At 52.2% G+C, this 17,408-nt stretch overlaps 2 protein-coding genes across 25 annotated transcripts in view; both read right to left on the reverse strand.

Moving 5' to 3' along the window:
• TMEM25 (transmembrane protein 25) overlaps positions 1–12,401 on the reverse strand; it is a 29,725-nt gene extending 17,324 nt beyond the window's left edge. For 3 of the 24 annotated variants that reach the window (XR_008507563.2, XR_008507562.2, XR_008507561.2), the window contains exons 1-9: positions 12,325–12,401; positions 11,714–11,807; positions 11,163–11,504; positions 10,172–10,499; positions 9,867–9,998; positions 9,273–9,373; positions 9,058–9,147; positions 4,936–5,028; positions 1,812–1,919 (exon numbers count right to left, since the gene is read on the reverse strand). Coding sequence is in view for 15 of the 24 variants with exons in the window: in XM_054512252.2 (XP_054368227.1) it covers positions 8,849–9,147; positions 9,273–9,373; positions 9,867–9,998; positions 10,172–10,499; positions 11,163–11,504; positions 11,714–11,783 (1,272 nt within the window). In the remaining 9 variants the exon portion in view is untranslated. Of the gene's footprint in view, positions 1–1,811; positions 1,920–4,411; positions 4,433–4,935; positions 5,029–7,554; positions 9,148–9,241; positions 9,374–9,526; positions 9,558–9,866; positions 9,999–10,171; positions 10,500–11,162; positions 11,505–11,713; positions 11,808–11,935; positions 12,073–12,324 lie in introns of those variants that run through there. The other 21 variants (XM_045894913.3, XM_045894912.3, XM_045894911.3 and 18 more) reach the window with 21 other exon arrangements.
• Positions 12,402–12,487: 86 nt separating this feature from the next.
• TTC36 (tetratricopeptide repeat domain 36) lies at positions 12,488–17,339 on the reverse strand. Its single transcript, XM_045892887.2, has 3 exons — positions 16,366–17,339; positions 15,055–15,243; positions 12,488–12,841 (listed from the first exon to the last, which is right to left on the reverse strand). Exons 1-3 carry the CDS (start codon positions 16,481–16,483, stop codon positions 12,579–12,581), a joined length of 570 nt encoding a protein of 189 aa, XP_045748843.1. The 5' UTR covers positions 16,484–17,339; the 3' UTR covers positions 12,488–12,578.
• Between the last annotated feature and the right edge of the window lie 69 nt (positions 17,340–17,408).

A 17,408-nucleotide genomic window follows, 5' to 3' on the forward strand; every position in this document is an offset into this window, starting at 1 on the left:
CAAGCTCCAGTCAGGACATCAGAAAACGTGCCAGTTCATTCTTCTTTCTTTTTTTTTAGAGGGTGGGGAGGGGCAGAGGGAAAGAGAATCTGAAGCAGACTACACCTACCCTGGAGCCCAGTCTCACGACCCCGAGATCATGACCTCAGCTGAAATCAAGAGTCGGACACTTAGCTGACCGTGCCACCCAGGCGCCCCCATGCTAGTTATTCTAACACGGGGTGTTAACGGTGGGAAATTGGTCACAAAGCATTGGAAGGGCTGACAGAGCAAAAGGGAGAAGGGAAGGTGGGCTGCAGGAAGGAGAGGTTCAAGGGGAGGCATCTGCTGCAGGTGCCGGAGGCAGAAGGGCTGCTGCAGTGGTCTCGAGGGGCTGAGGGGGCGCCGCACCGAAGCACTGAAGTCCGCACGCCCTCACCCCACTACCGGCTCAGCTGTGAGTAATGGCTGCGACTTCCTTTCTCCCACCTTCTCGTATCCTGCGGGCGCCTCCCACTGGCAGAAATCAATAGCTGGCAGGGGAATCTGGAAACCCAGCAGTAGAAAACAGAAGGGAGGGTGTGGGGCTGAGAGGCAACAAATAGATAACCAGGAGAGGTAGAACCACAGACCTTGCTGGTAGACTGGATGTGGGGGACAGAAGGAAAGGAATCGGGGATGACACCCAGGTGTTTGGGCTTGAGCAGCTGAAGGGGTAAAGGAGCCAAGTACAGATGTGGGGGGAAGTGGGGCAAGAATTGATTGGAGGGGAGAATTACATTAAAGTGCTACACTGTCAGCCTAATCTATACACAATAAACACATAGATGGGATGGGAATTGTTTCTGACAGACTCTTCCACCAGGTGTGAGGTTCACATCATGCTTCAATTTGAGGAAAAGGAACATTCGTGCTCAGGGCTCACTGTGACATCCCACTGGAACCAGGCGCTCTGGTCTCAGATGGATACCAGCAATGCTCACATTTAACTCATAGGGGAAAAGTCAGGCAAAGTATGACAGGAACTCAAATTCCCCATTACTTTTTCAGGGAACACTCAGATTGCCTTCTTTGGCTAGAGCTGAGAGTCAGTACTAATAAATACCATTGATTCTTGTTCTCCACAGTAGTTGCTTTGTTTTGTTTTGTTTTAACCAGGTCCCACGCCCAACGTGGGGCTTGAACTCACAACCCTGAGATCAAGGGTCGCATCCTCTACGGACTGAGCCAGCCAGGTGCCCCATTATCCACAGTTGTTCTGTTCTATAAAGTCACGGCAAACACCCAATTAGCAAATACTCAACCATCGATCCTCGGGGAGATACAAGGTTAGGTTTCTGTGTGCCCCTGGTGTACCATGTTCATCAACCACCCATGGATTCACTGAACTCACAACCCCCAGCACTATAAATCATGCAGTACTGAAGCTTATCTAACACACTTTCTCCATGAGACACATCACGGCCTTATTACATGTAAGAGCGCTAGACAGCACGTCAGCGCCATGCTTGGGGGTCATTTTAAATAGCAAAATCACCAGCAATAAGCAGAAAACGTAGCAATATGTAGAACATGTTTACAGTATGAGAGCTGAAACCAGAAGGCAGAACGTCCCCTTTTTCAGCCTCAACAGGGAAGGTAGGTGTCGGGTGACTTAAATTTTTCACTGCTCTGAGCATGTCTGCAAATCACTGTGGAAACCCTGCAGGTATTGATTTGGGATAGCAAACATATTTTAGTGAGGAAGTGGATTCACAAAGGTGGAACCTGCAAATAACACGGATCAAGTGTACTTCCTGCCGCAGGCACTGTTAACCACGGCCTTTGCTTACCTTGCCGCTCCTTTATATCCAGCGCAGCCCCCCAGTGACCATCCCAGGAGCTCTTCTCTCCGCCTCAACGCCTGTCCTTATTCCCTGCTGACTCCTTGCTCTGTGGCCCTAGAAAAAATCCAGTAACTTCTATACCTCAGTTAACCTAGCTATGAAACAGTTACAATAAACACTAATTAACTGTGAGGCTTGTCCCATGGGCAAAAATATGTGAAAAGATTAAGTGCCCCCACATGTAATATGTGGTAGTTATGTTACTAAGTATAAATTTTCAACTAGGCCTCCTAAAACTGCATTTGGCTACTTTATCCCCACCTGGAGCTCCTCATTTTCCATACTCCCCCAAGGCAAACTGCAAAACCAATCTGCTTGCCCTGCTCTACCCATGATTCAGGAAGCCCCCCTTCTTTTTTTAAAAGATTTTATTTATTTATTAGAGAGAGAGTACGAGCACGGTGAAGGGCAGAGGGAGAAGCAGGCTCCCCACTGAGGAGGGAGGCCAGTGTGGGACTCGATGTGGGCCTCGATCCCTGGACTCCGGGATCATGACCTGAGCTGAAGGCAGATGCTTAACCAACTGAGCCACCCAGGTGTCCGGGAAGTCCCTCTTCTAACTAAACTCGTATGCACGCTATTTCCCTTGCTTGAAGTGTCCCTCACCTTCTCTGCTGATCCTAGGCTTTCGACATTTGGAAATAAACATTGAATACCATATTTACATCTCACTCCCTCCTTTAACCCTATACAATGACAGTATAAGAATAATAATTTTGAAAAAGATATAGACCAGCAAGGATTGATAATAGGAAAGAAAATGACAGAAGACTAGGCAGCAACAATTTTGGAAGATGGATAAGTGGTAATTGATTTAGTGGGGTGGGGGGAGCCTGAAATTTGCCTATAGAGGAGAGAGACAGAGAAACCAGTAAGAAGTGAGCCACGTCACACTGCAGAACCCCGGGAAGGATCAGGGATTGAAACTGCCAGGTATTTCTGACGGCACACATGCAGGGTGGGGCTGAAAACAGGAGAGTTGGTTGGAGGTGTGTAGAAGGATTAAATCCCTAGAAATGTCCCTCTCTGTGCTGCCCACCTCTCTATCCCAACAGAATATAGTCACCTTTGAACCAGGGAGGCTCTGGACATGAAAACACCAAGCCACTATGAGGACAGCAGTAAGGGGCCATATTTAAAAGAAGTGGATAGGGCGCCTGGGTGGCTCAGATGGTTAAGCGTCTGCCTTCGGCTCAGGTCATGATCCCAGGGTCCTGGAATCGAGTCCCGCATTGGGCTCCCTGCTCCTTGGGAGCCTGCTTCTCCCTCTGCCTCTCTCTCTCTCTATGTCTCTCATGAATAAATAAATAAAAATCTTTTAAAAAATAAAAAATAAAATAAAAGAAGTGGATAAAACAGAGGAGTGAGGAATGAGATCCTCAGCTCTTTCCCATGCTTATTTATACCTCCAAAGCAGTATAATGGAAGAGTCCCCTCGGCAAACTGATCAGCCAAAAAGAAAAGAGCTTTAGATATTGACATGGAGTCTTTAAGCACATGTCCAGGTCCCTACCTCCCCATCAGCTTCCAATCAGCTTTCTGGTTATCTCATTCTTGTGTGTGTACACCTGTTTGCAACTCTCATTTTAAACATGAATGTACAGAGATCACCGGACTTTGAAGAAAGCCAGAAAAACAGAGACTAAAACTGGCAAAACAAAGCAAATCAGAGAAACAAAGCAGGTAAGCAAAGGGGAAAAAATCAGTAATATTCATAGACCAGTTCTCAAACTTGGTTGCACATTAGAATCAACTGGAAATCTTTTCTCTCTCTCTTTTTTTTAAGAGAGCATGTGTGCAAGCAGGAGTGGGGGTGGAGGGGAGGATCAGAGGGAGAGAGAGAATCTTTTTTTTTGTAAAATTATTTATTTATTTATTTATTTATTTATTTATTTATTTATCACCCAGCTGCCCCGGGAGAGAGTGAATCTTAAGCAGGCTCCATGCCCAGCACAGAGCCAGACACGGGGGTTGATCTCAAGACCCCGACATAACCTGAGTCAAAATCAAGAACTGGACACTCAACTGACTGAGCCACCCAGGTGCCCTGGAGATCTTTTATTTTATTTTATTTATTATGTTTTTAAATTTTTTTAGTGAGTTCTACACCCAATGTGGGGCTCAAACTCACAACCCTGAGATCAAGAGTCACATGCTCCACCGACTGAGCCAGCCAGGTGCCCCAACTGGAGATCTTTTAAAGAAAAGTTTCCTTGGGATGCCTGGGTGGCTCAGCTGGTTAAACATCTGCCCTCAGCTCAGGTCATGATCCCAGGGTCCTGGGATCGAGCCCCGCGTCGGGCTCCCTGCTCAGCAGGGAGTCTACTTCTCCCTCTCCCTCTGTGATCTCTCTCACTTTCACTCTCTCAAATAAATAAAATCCTTTTTTTAAAAAAAGAAAAATACAAAAATAAAAACATGTTTATTTATTTATTTTAAAGATTTTATTTATTCATTTGAGACAGAGAGATAGAGAGAGAGAGATGAGCAGGGGGCGCGATAGAGGGAGAGGGAGAAGCAGACTCCCTGCTGAGCAGGGAGCTGGACGCAGGGCTCAATTCCAGGACCTGGGGATAATGACCTGAGCTGAAGGCAGACGCTTAACCAACTGAGCCACCCAGGCACCCCTAAAAACATGTTTAAAAAAAAATTGAAAAGCCTTTAGGCAAATTATCTAAAAAAAAAAAGATTCAAATAACTAAAATCAGAAATGAATGTGGAGACAGTAATACCAATTCCACAGAAATAAAAAGTAGAGAGTACTATGAACAACAAATTGGATAACCATTGAATAATGTATAGAATTGTTAAATCAGTATGTTTGTACCCCTGAAACTAATATACCATTGTGTGTTAATTATAAATTTTTTAAAAAGTACCTAAGGGGGGGCACCTTTTATCTTGGGGTCATTTGAGCCCCACAATGGGGTAGAGATTGCTTTAAAAAAAAAAAAGTACCTAAGGTCAGATCATTCAGGGCCTCCCAGGCAATAACACAGTTGAACAGATTAAAAAAAAAAAAAAAGGAAGGTTGAACAGAGTAAATTAGTGGCAGTAACTCCTCACTCACCTACATAGTATGCAGCCCCTCCTGTCATGGTGTCATGGTAAGCCCAGGATGCTTCCTTATCTTTTGATTGTGGGTTGGACCATGTGACTTGCTCTGGGAGGTGAAAAACCAACAACAGATTGGTTAACCTAGATGAAATGAACAAATTTCTAGAAATACAAAGTAGAAAGTCTGAAAGACCGATAGCTAATAAGGAGATTGAATCGGTAATCAAAATTTTTAAATCAAAGTAGAACAGGGGCGCTTGGGTGGCTCAGTCATTAAGTGTCTGCCTTCGGCTCAGGTCATGATCCCAGGCTCCTGGGATCGAGCCCTGCATCGGGCTCCCTGCTCTGCAGGAAGCCTGCTTCTCCCTCTCCCACTCCCCCTGCTTGTGTTCCCTCTCTCGCTGTGTCTCTCTCTGTCAAATAAATAAATAAAATCTTTAAAAAAAATAAAAATAAAAAAATAAAGTAGAACAGGTAGGTTGCTGGTTGGCAGGGAATGGGGGGGTGGAAGAAATGAATTTTTTTTTTAATAAATTGAATAGAATTTTCTCTTTTTTTAAAGATTTTATTTATTTGAGAGAGAGAGAGAGCATGAGCAGGGGGAGTGGGAGAGGGAGAAGTAGGCCTCCCGCCGAGCAGGGAGCCTGATGCAGGGTTTGATCCCAGGACCCTGAGATCATGACCTGAGCTGAAGGCAGCTTAACTGACTGAGCCACCCAGGCACCCCTATCCATCTTGTTTTTTGATACATCTCAAAGGAAGTTGCAGACATCAATACACTTCACCCCTAAACACTTTGTCATGCATATAATTAACTGGAGTTCAATATTTATTTATGGTTCTTTTGTCAGGTGAAATTTATAGTGAAATGTACAAATCATATTACCATTTGATTTTTTAAAAAAATATTTTATTTATTTGAGAGTGAGCAAAAGACCACAAACAGGGGTGGGGTGGGGAAGCAGAGGGAGAAACAGACTTCCCGTTGAGCAGGACCCTGGGATCATGACCTGAGCCAAAGGCAGACGCTTAACTGAGCCACCCAGGCGCCCTTACCATTTGATGATTTTTAAAACTACAGCTTTATTGGAGTGCCTGGCTGGCTCAGTTGATGAACATGCGATTCTTGATCTCGGGTTTGTGAGTTCAAACCCCACGCTGGGGATAGGGTTTACTTTAAAAAAAAAAAATTACAGCTTTATTGAGATATAATTTGTACTTCATGAAGTTCACCCTTGTAAAGTGTACAGTTCAGTGGTTTTTTTGGTCTGTTCACAACGTTGTGCCTTGATCACCACTAATTCCAGAACATTTTTATCACCCCCAAAAGAAATCCCATTTTCATTAGCAGCCGTTCTCCATTCTTCCCTCCCTCCAGTCCCTGGCAACCAGTAACCTATTCTGTCTCCGCAGAATTGCCCATTCTGGGCATTTCATATAAATGGAGTCACAGATGGCCTTTTGGATTTGGCTTCTTTCACTCAGCATCTTTTCAAGGTTCACCCAAGTTGTAATTTGATGGGCTTTGACCTGCATAATGAGCAGGGGCTTCTTCATCAGCATTTCTCAGAAAGGAGTCTTTACATCAAATTCTCCAAGGGGTCTGGGATTCAACAAAGGAACAGGGAATCTCTAAGGGAAAACTGGAACACTGGTTTCAAAGTCCACCCCTTTGCAAACACTTGCGTGGACGGATTTGCCTGGAAGAACCCACCTTTCTGCAGAAGTAAGACCTTGAGGGTAGCTGAGAGGAGCACAAGGCTTGTAGCCTTGCCAAAGAACCATCAAGGAAGGGGCTCCAGGACCTCCCAAAGGAAACAGTGGACGACCGTCACCAGAGAGAGGCACCCTGGCTTCTAAACGTTCTGGGGCCACAAAGCAGCTTACGTGCAAAACCAGTAGAGGCTGGGGCAGCCTCAGCCACTCCCATGGAGGCCAACCCTAATGAACAATTGAGAAGCAGGAAGGTGGGCAGAGAACCCAGAACTATGCAAGCCAAGCCCATCTGTTGCTCAGAAAAGGATATAAATTTGCCCTCAGGAAACTCTAGGGCGCCTGGGTGGCTCGGATGGTTAAGCGTCTGCCTTTGGCTCGGGTCATGATCCCAGGGTCCTGGAATCGAGTCCCGCATGGGGCCCCCTGCTCAGCGGGGAGCCTGCTTCTCCCTCTGCCCCTCTCTCTCTTCCTCTCTGTGTCTTACGAATAAACAAATAAAATCTTAAAAAAAAAAACAACAACAACTCTCATTTCTAGTCTTTTTCCCTGATTCTCCCGAAAAAAAATTTTTTTTTTTTTTTTAAATCACAGCCTAGTCTGAGCCTTCTGTACCTCTAACCAGGACAAAAGAGCTCAGCCTGGCTTAGCCACACTCCTGAGAGATGGGGAGTCTGCCAAGTGGAGAGCTGGGATCCCCGATCTGGCACTCCCAAAAAGGAGCACGCCAGCCCTACATTGAGAACAGTGTAATTAAAGAAATAACATTTATTTTTAAAAATAAAAGACCTGAAGCAAACAAGTTAAAGTGAGAAGATTCAACCGAATCGAGTGGTGGATACACAGGTGTTTCCTCTACTCACTGTGTGATTTAAAGATTTCATTTTAAAACCATAAATGAAGAAATGAAACAGACATGTAACATTCACTTAGTCAAGTTTATTAAATCTACTGTGTGCTCAGCACTGTCCTAGGCAGTAACAGGAGAAAAATTATAAAACAAGATATCAACAAGGGAAAAATAGACTCTGCACTATAATAATCTGCTATCATTTCCATGTTGCTTTCCAAAGAGTTCTTAGGTTGTTTTGGAGTATGTGGTCCCCCCTTTTCCCATGTTCCCCTAAAAGCTTCTAGCTCTGTCCAATAATGTGCCACTATGACCATCCCCTGAAGAACTGAGGGTGGACAGGAAGAGCGGCTTCCTGCTGATGAGGCAGTCAGGGGCTGCTCAGGGGGTCCCATGGCGGGGGAGACATGTTGAGAGGGGAACCATCAACCCCGAGGGCTCAGGGCACTCACAGTGAATCAGAGGAAGGCCAGACTTGGGGAAGCCACAGACAGGGCCCTGGGGCCCTCACTCACCCCCTCCTCCCCAGGGGATGTGCTTAAAGTGCCTACACTGTAAGAAAATGATGCACAGCTACTACATGCTGCCCAGGGTACCACTGGACTTCCCGCCTCCCTCTTTTCCTCCTGACTTGTGCTAACACCAGGCCCTGGCACTGCCAGGGTGAGGTCAATGGGGAAGTATAGTGCCCAGTGGGGAAATGGAGAAGGTCCAATGTATAACATATGATGCCCAAGAGGAGGCGGAGACAGAGAAGGGCAGAGAGGTATGCAGCAAAAGGGATTAGCTTGTGCTTGGCCACTGCCCCCGGGCCAGAGGTTGGTTCCCGTGTAAAGGGCAGTTTGGTTCGATACGGCTATCGGGGTCCTAAATTTTCCCTGAGGGAACAAAGCTGCACAGCATGGGGAGGAAACTGAAGACATGCAGGGCCCTCCCTGTGCCCCCCGCACTGGGCACACCCCCGTGCCTCTGTACAAAGTGCTAAGAGTACTGGTGTGTGGCACAGGGCAGGCCCAGACCGGCCGAGCCATGCCACACTTAGATGCCAGATAACCTGCAAACACACCTGCACAAAGAGCTCCATCCGCCAGGGCACGGGTGTCACTGAAGGGCCCCCCTACCTGAGTTAGAACAAGGGGCTGAGGTGCAGCCGGTGGCTCTGCCAAGATACCCGTGCCCCTGAGGGTCAGATCATGAGGATGACACAGAGGGCACCCCAGCCAGGAGGGCAAGCAGAAGTAGCAGGGGCATGACCTCTTCCCAGTGGCAACAGGGCCAGGCAGCGGTGGCCTTGGAGGAGGAGGAGGGGGCCCAGGAGCCAAGAGGGCACCCCCAATCTTGCCCTGCTCAGAGCCAGATCTCATCACTGCTCACACTGGACACTCGATAGATATAGCCCAGCATGGGGAGCTGGATGAAACCTGCAGGGGCAAAGATGCCCGTGAGACGCAGTGAGCCTCACCGCCTGGAAGTTGGGAGAGCCCTCTCTGCCCATGGAGACTCTGAGGCCTCTGGCAGAAGCACAAGGGCTGGGGAGCAGAGGAGGGGGGCCACAGGCCCATGTCCCAGTACCTCGGCTGGTGAGGAGGCCACCGGGCTCTGGGTCCAGCAGCTCTGGCCGGCTGTTATTCGGAGCCATCTGCCGGTCTGCTGGCTTCCCTGCTGGGTGACAAACGGGTATGCCCAGGATGAGGTGTGTGCCTGATGGGGCCTAGCCCCTCCTAAGTACCAGGGTCTCTCTTTTCCTCAGAAGTACCTCTGAAGATAAAGTGGGGGCAGAGGTGTACCTCTGGAATCTGGAGTGAGGTCGTTGAGCTGCAGGTTGGACGGGAGGGACATGTTCTCCCGTGGCAGGCGCACGTTGTTGAGTTTCAGGTTGTTGGAGTCACTACAGGGCGGACAGAGCCTGGGATATGCCCCGTCTCCAGCAGGCCCAGATTCCTGCTTTGGGGCCCATTCCAGAACTAGGGAGACCCCCGGTTTCCAGCTGTCCCCATGCTGCATCTCAGGTCGGCCCATCCAGCCCGCCCCAGGAAGTTACCTAGAGATCAGGGATGGGCGCCGGGAGGGGCCTAGGGAGAAAGAAACCACACACTTTCTCAGGGAGCCCACCCACTTTGGGTCTCTCCCTATGCCCTTTCAGACCCAGGACCCTCAGGCAAGGGATCTCGCCAATGCCCAGCTTTCGCTCTGGGACAGACTGGGTTCTCAGTGCCCAGCCCTGCTACCTGAGTTGCATTGGGTTTTACCCGTGGACATGCCCAGGAAGATCAGCGATGACCTGTCCTGCCAAGCCCCACGTGCTGCCCTTGCTGCTCCTCCCTCTCCTTCTCCCTGCTCCTCAGCCACCCTCACCACCCGCCCCACTGCTTTGGCCCTACCTTTGGTCTTCTTCTCTTTCCTGCAGACCAGGCAGGCCACCAAGGTGCTGAACCCCACCAGGGTGCCCAGGGCAAGCCCTCCAGCCACAACGATGCCCAGCAGCGGCACTTCCACTCGGGTGGCCAGAAGCCCTGCAAGGTGTCCTCTGGTTAGGTTCGAAGTGGGCAGGGCCCCCCAACTCTGAGATGCCAGAGACAGGTACTACTCTGTCTTCCTTGCTCAAGGTGGTCGGCACAGCTCATTCAGAAGACTCACCCAGAGGGCCCCCAGTCTTCTCATTTCTGCACTGTGATCCTGCACCCACCTGAGGCCGTGCTGGGCCAGTCGCTGGCAGTGCTCACCCGGGGCCGGAAGCGAGGCGCTGGTGACACCCACGTCGTTGGTGGCCACCACGGAGAGGTTGTGTGCCAGGCTGCTGAGCTGCAGCTGCACGGTGTGGTTGCTGAGCCAAGGGTAGTTCTGGGCATCCAGCACCAGGAAGTCAGAGGCGTTGACAGTCACCGGCCCATCCTGGTCGATCCAGGTCACATTGGCAGGTGGGTTGGCACGCACCAGGGCAAAAAGGACAACCAGGAGGCCTGGCCCCTGAGCTTCCCGGTACTTGGCCCCGACCTGGGCAATCTCTGGTTTAACTGTTGCAAAGCAGAAGCCAATATACTCTCACCACACCCCTCAAGACTCCTTGCCCTTTCTTCCCAAACCCAGAAGGGAGCCAGGAGCTTGGACCTCTCCTCAAGGGGGCACTGGGAAACAGGATGGCTGGGTCTCCCTGAGAAGCAGCATTTCATAGTGATTAACAGTAGAAACACTTGGGGCGCCTGGGTGGCTCACTGGTTGAGCGTCTGCCTTGGGCTCAGGTCATGATCCCAGGGTCCTGGGATTGAGCCCTGCATCGGGCTCCCTGTTTGGCAGGAAGCCTGCTTCTCCCTCTCCCCCTACTTGTGTTTCCTTTCTCACTCTCTCTCGGTCAAAATATAAATAAATAAAATCTTAAAAAAAAAAAAAAAGCAAAAAACAAAAACAGTAGAAACACTAGAACCAAAATGTCTCGATTTGAATCCTGGCCGTGCCTACCAGCTGTAGGACTGCAGACTTAACCAATCTGTGGCTCCGTTTTGTCATTTGTGAAATGGGGCTAACAATAATAATTACCTCATAGAATTATCCTGAGGATAATGTGAGTTAATATTTGCAAAGTGCTTAAGTGTTAAGGAGTCTATCAGACCACCTGCCTGGCGGCTGCTGGGCCCCCCTCAGCAGAGAACCTCTGTCCCTGCCCACCTCAGGGCACTCACATTGCACGTTGAGGATGACGGAGGCATTAGCTGACCGGCCACTGCCGGGGTCCTGCAAGGAGCAGTTAAGCTCATGCTGGGCCCTCTGGGCAGTAACAGTGAAGGTGCTGGTGCCTCCAGAGAAGGCCTCCCCGCCCACGCTCAGCACTCTCGAGGTGCTGGCCTCCTGCAGCTGTCCATCCAGGTACCAGGCCAATCGGGGGGTTCCAGGCCCCCCTGCCACCCGGCAGGTGAAGGCGTGCCGCTCGTTCTCCCGAAGTGCCAGCTCGGCCCAGGTCTGACCATCAATTTCTGGTGCCAATTCCCCCCAACCTGGAACACAGCAGGGGGTTCTGCGGAGAGCTGGGGGAGGGGTGGAACTGGTCTGTGACCAGCACGAGATCCAGTCACAGCAGGGCAGCAGACCAAGAGCCGGAGCACCCAGGTTCGCTGGACCGTGGGTAGGTGGGAGAGGGGAAGCCAGCTCTGGTGCTCTGGGGCCTGAAGCGGGTACCCAAACCCAAGGTGAGGGGAGAGGCGGGGGCTTGGCCAAGGGGTGAACGGGGGTGTACCTGAGCTCAGAAGGGCTGGCAGGAGCAGCAGTGTGTGCGGGAGGGCGGCTGGGCCTGGGGGCAGCGCCATGGCGGCTCAGGCCTAGGCCCCAGGCTGCCGAGAGAAGGGACGTTAGCCCCGACGTTAGCCAGGTGACCGCGGGCAGGCTCAGTAATTCCTCCAGGAACTCACTCTCCAGAAACAACAATAAACCGTGCACCGACACACAAATGGAGACTGACCCGCAGTGGCGAAGGCAAGGCCGCCCAGCGCGAAGGCCCGAGCCCACCCAGCACACAGCCGCCCAGCGTGCGGCCGCAGAACCGGGCGCCGCCCCCCGGGGACAAACAGGCGCCGGCCCGCTGGCGCAGAGACCGCGCGCAACCGCGCAGCCCGCCCGGGGCCCGACACGCGCGCGCGCACACGCAGACTCGCGGCGCAGGGCCCCTCCCCCAAAGGGACCGTCCTCCCGGCCCGTCTCTCCCTCGTCCCTTCCCCCTGCCATCTGTCGCCCCACGCCCGCTTTCCAGCCTTCGGGGACTAGGCGGAAGTGGGCCGGAGCGGCGGGGGGTCCGGGCGGTGGGGGTCGCGCGGCAACCCCGCGCCCCCCCGTCCCCCCAGGGCGGCTCACCTGGCGCCCTCCCCGCGCTCAGCACGAGCGACTGCTCAGGTCTGCGGGGCACTGCAGTCCGCGGCGGGGCCGGGCGGGGCCGGGCGGGGCCAATCAACGCTCGAGCCCGCCCGGCCCCGCCCCCGCCCCGCCCGCCCCCCGCCCCCCCGGTCCCGACCGCGGCGGACAGCGGAGTGCCCTGCGGCTGGGGCCCCGGCGGCTGGACGCAGACACGGGCGCGAGTCCGGGAGAGCCAGCAGCTTTATTGGTTCGGCTCAGCGGCCGTTACAGGGCCCGCGCAGCTGCCTCATCACGTCGGCCAGCATGCGGTTGCACAGCGCGGCGTAGGGGTTGAGCAGCACCAGCTGGCGCCGCGCGAACGAGCTGCCCAGCCGCGCCGCCCGCTCGAAGTCCCCGCGGGCGTCGTCGTTCCGGCCCTGCAGCCGCGCCAGGAGCCCGCGCTGCACGAAGCCCTGGCGCGCGGCGCGGCCCCGGCCGCCGCTCAGCGTCACGGCGCGCTCCAGGTCCTCCAGGGCGCCTGCGGGAGGGGCGAGCGGGCGGGTCAGGACCGCGGCCCCGGGGCCCGGCCACCCACAGCCCGCCTGCCCTTGCTCCTCAGCTGGGCACCGTTCCTCCCATCACCCCGAGGCCGACTGGCGAAGCTGGCAAGACCTGCGCTGGGCTGCACAGCCCGTCTATAGTGGCAGAGCTGGGAGTCCCTATTAGCTTTCAGTATCCAGGACACCAGAACACCACGCGTGCTGGGGCGATTTTGAATGGTCACTATGTTCATGAATCCGGCCCGTTGTCCAGCAGTGGTAGAGGGCTCAAGTTCCACTCGGACGCTAGTAAGCATCTATCTACCCTGTGCCGGGGGACTGACTCTGAATCTCAGAGTCTAAACAAATTATAATGTACTGGTAACCATTTCTTACAAATAAAATTCATTTCTCTTTCTTTTCCTTTTGCAGGCGTTTCTCTCCTCTCATTCAGGGTATGCTTTAAACCTGTTCTCCCTCTGACTGCCTTTCCTCATTCTTCATCTCCATGATCTTCTTTATATTGTATACAAATGCAATATTTTGTGTTTCATTAAAGGAGATCTTGGAGCCAGAGCTGGCCCCGGACATGGACATTGTTACGTTTATCATTCTCAAAATACTTGGATTGGGCATTAGAACTCTGAACTCAACCTCAGGCAGCTGGTATGTACCTTAGAGCCCAGCTGCAATTCTTCTGGGCTCTGCCTCGGTTCACTCCTGCTCTCTAGTCCGAAGAGCTGTCAGGGTCTGGAGGAGCTCCAGCATCATCCTACAGAGAGGCCCATCTTTGTCCTGTCTCTGTGTGTTTTGAGCCCAGAACCCAGCAGGGGCTGTGCTCCCCAGGCCACCCAGATGGTTAAGAAGCTCTCTGATCACAGCGGTTCTGGCTTTCCCTCCCAGGAGCTGGTCTGGAGGAATTGAAAACCTTTTCCAGGCAGCATCAGTCACCTCTGTTCCTCTCTGGGGTTTTGGTCTGCAGACTGTCCTTGCCTGCTTTTACAGCCTGGCCCAGCCCTGCCCTGCACTGCCATGCCACAGCCAGGTAACCAAGCCTGGAAAAGGGGCCTGTGGTTCCCCACTGTTCCCAGAGTGGAGTCCAAAGGCCCCAGACTGGCGTTCCTTCACATCCGTCTGCCCTCTGGTCCCCAGCATGGCCTTCTCTGTCCCATTGTCCCCATTCCAGAGTAACCCAAGTGCAGCAGGTTTGATCCAGTCACTCCCCAGTTAAAATCCTTTAACGATTCACCATGTTTTCAAGACACAGTGCAACCTCTGCCTAACATTCCCGGTTCTTCACCATCAGGTCCCTATTTACTTCTCCAGGCTCTACTCTACCCTTTCACTCCTCCCCGATCCAGCCAGCATGGAGATCTGACATTCCCTGTACCTTTTCATGCCTCTGGGTCTCTACAGGCTCCCACTCTGTCCCCTCCATCCAGCTACCTCCTACTCATCCTTTCAAACTCACCCCTCGGGGCACTTGGGTGTCTCAGGCCTCTGCCTTTGGCTCAGGTCGTGATCCTGGGGTGGAGCCCCACATGGGGCTCCCTGCTCAGCAGGGAGTCTGCTTCTCCCTCTCCCTCTGCCCCTCCCCCTCCTCTCTCTCTCAAATAAATAAATAAAATCTTTTTTAAAAATTAAAAAGAAAAGAAAACTCACCCCTCAGGGGCAGATACCACACTGAACCCTCTCAGCTTGTTACACACATAATCACAATTATGTGTCTGTCCTACCCTCTGGACTGTGAGCGTTCAGGGGCATTCGGAGCACAGACTCAAGCCCTGCCACCTGGTTCAAATCCCAGCTCTGCTCCAGGTTCTTCGTCTGTAAAATGGAGGTTACAATAGCACAAACCTTTTGGGGTGGTAGTGAGGATTAAATGGGTTACTATAGCTCACGTGGAAAGTGCTGGATGCCTGGCACGTAGTAATTGCTGTAAGTAGTCTGTCTTGCATCTCTGTCCTCAGCGCCCAGCCCACTGCTACAATAGTAGACTCTCATTAAATGTTTGTTAAATAAACGAGTGGAATGCAATCTCTTCTGATTTTCACAATCGCCCCGAGAGATTACAGGGCCCGTAAGGTATCTCTTATAAGTAAGAACATAGGTTCCAGAACAGTTTAGTGACTCCCCAGCCCCACAAGCACTTCATCTCTGGTCTGTGGACTCCAGGGCCCCCCTGCAGAAGCTCCGGGCCGTCTCCCCTCACCTGCCACATCTCCTTGGAGTCGGCGGGCCTGGGCCCGGTTATTGTAGGCAGAGGCCCTCTCAGGCAGCAGGTTGATGGCTTGGCCAAACCTCTCCAGGGCTGTGCTGAGGTCACCAGCCTCTGCGGCCATCACCCCCTGCAGCTCCAGGACCTTGGACTGCTCCATCTGTGCTCGCGGGAAAACTCCATCTGTGTTGGGGAGGGAGCCAGGAGGGGACAGGTACGCAGTTGGGAGCAAGAAGCAAAAGCTCCCTTGGCTTTAGGAAGCTGGGGCCTGAGCGGGAGCAGACTGGGCTGGGATGTGGGTCACAGCAGAAGTCGGATGCAGTGTCGTGGGCAGAGGGAGCTGAGGTCACCAAGGCTGAGAGCTAGCACTGTCTAAGTTCCAAAGGGACCTGGGAAAGGGACTTTGGTCGGCTCATTGCCAAGAGAATGAAGCCCAAACTCAGCCCATAGCTAAATGCCTTACTCAAGGTCACACAGCTCCTAAATGCACAGCTTGGATTTGAACCCAGGTCTTCCAGGCTCCTTAGCCTGTCCCCATTTTGTTCTACTAGTCTGCCTCCAACATGAAGACCACCAAGACATACTTGGGTCATGAAAACCATGTCAGCTTTTCAGACTGAAGTCTCCATAAGACCCAGGCTTCACTCCTTTAGAAACAAAGCTCATCAAAAACTCCTGATGGGGGTGGGGGTGGCGGCTGGCTGGCTCAGTCAGTAGAGCATGCAACTCTTGACCTCAGGGTCATGAGTTCAAGCCCCATGTTGGGCATAGAGCCTACTTAATTAAAACAAAAAACTCCGGATGGAGATATAAGGCCCCATTAGAGACTGAAGGGCGGGCCAGGGAGTGCATTCACTCTGTGGAGGGATTAGCTCGGGGCTGGGCTTGTAAAGGTGTGTAACACTGAGGGCTTGCTTAGGTTCTTCATGCTAAGATCGGAACAATTCAACTGAGCCACCCCTGCGCTTCCATTCCGTGTGGAGTGAAACGTCCTGTCATGACTAAGATGTGTGTTGAGCATCACCCCACCACCCTTTCCCCCAGCACAGTTGAGCTTGGATTATGGGGTGGGTTAAGTGGTGAGGTTAAGTTCAGAGGTATGATGGCTGAAGGACAGACAAACTGTGACTTGCTCCTTTTGGCAGAGTAACTCCACCAGTGCATTAAGGATCAGCCAACCTCTCGCATTCCGACCTCAATCATTGTCCATGGGTCATGGAACAAGGGGCCTTGTGAGACCACCATCCTCTGCCACCCGGCTGAGGCCAGCCGGTGTGGAGCGCTATAGTCGAAGGTCAAACTCACCTTCATCAACGTCTTCCTTCTCCACTTCCTCTCCCATGTCCAACCCAACAAGGTCTCCAAATGGGTGGTCAGGGTTGAAGATGGCCTGCAACACTGCCTGGTCATTTGGAGTCCCCATGGTGCTCAACTCCCAAGTCCCAGAAGGTGACTCAGGACACAGGAGGGAGGAAGAAGGGGTGGGGGCTGAGCCTCGCGGCCAGTTGATCTAGAGGGCAGAGGTTCTGTTTGAGGTCCATCCCCCATGAGGAGTGTCTTCCATTCCTTGGCTGTAGTGTAAACTCAACCTCATTTGGCCTGGGGTTAGCAACCCTGGCTTAGCAGAATATTTACAACAGTTCTTTTTTTTTTTTTTTAGATAAATGCATTTTTTTTTTTTTAAAGATTTTTATTTGTCAGAGAGAGCACAAGCAGGGGGAGCAGCAGAGGGAGAGGGAGAAGCAGGCTCCCCACCGAGCAAGGAGCCCGATGCGGAACTCGATTCCAGGACCCTGGGATCATGACCTGAGCCGAAGGCAGATGCTTAACGACTGAGCCACCCAGGCGTCCCTACAATAGTTCTCAACTGCCTTTCCACCCCCACCCATCTTAGGGGGAAGAGAGTAAATGAATCCAATTTCTGCCTTAGGGTGGAGTGAAGCAAAGAAGAGTGCTGTTCAGGTTCTCCCCGAAATGCTTTCATTTTCATATATTCCTAGACTGGGAGGAAATCGGCCGAAGGCCTCTTGATCGCCCACGGATAATAAAAGGGGGGCCATTGGGAGGTAAAGCTCTTTGTCTTCCTGACCCCTTCCTCATATCCGGGATTAATTAGGTCCTGAACACAAACCACTGATGAGCATGGGAGGAAGACACAGTTCGGAGAGTCAGTGTGGACTGGGGCCCGGAGGGAGGCGAAGCGGAGTGATTTAATGATTCCACCTTCAAAGAGAGGGCCGTGGCTGGTACTCTGCAATCTGGCCACCAGCCACTCGCTGCTGCTCCCCCCAACGCCCGCCGGCTCTTTTCTCCCCCCCCACCCAAAGCCAAAAGAAAGTTTGATCGTG

Source organism: Mirounga angustirostris, unplaced genomic scaffold, assembly GCF_029215605.1.
Source record: "Mirounga angustirostris isolate CCGP_5_RB_7025 unplaced genomic scaffold, mMirAng1.0.hap1 SCAF_13, whole genome shotgun sequence".
NCBI lineage: Eukaryota > Metazoa > Chordata > Mammalia > Carnivora > Phocidae > Mirounga > Mirounga angustirostris.

What these genes read in the sequence shown, in the direction of transcription:
- TTC36 (XM_045892887.2), bottom strand. Translation starts at nt 16,483, where the DNA reads ATGGGGACTCCAAATGACCAGGCAGTGTTGCAGGCCATCTTCAACCCT. An exon ending in GAAGGAAGACGTTGATGAAG is followed by an intron (nt 15,244 to 16,365) that starts GTGAGTTTGACC and finishes TCCCCAACACAG; the next exon opens with ATGGAGTTTTCCCGCGAGCA. An exon ending in ACTCCAAGGAGATGTGGCAG is followed by an intron (nt 12,842 to 15,054) that starts GTGAGGGGAGAC and finishes CCCCTCCCGCAG; the next exon opens with GCGCCCTGGAGGACCTGGAG.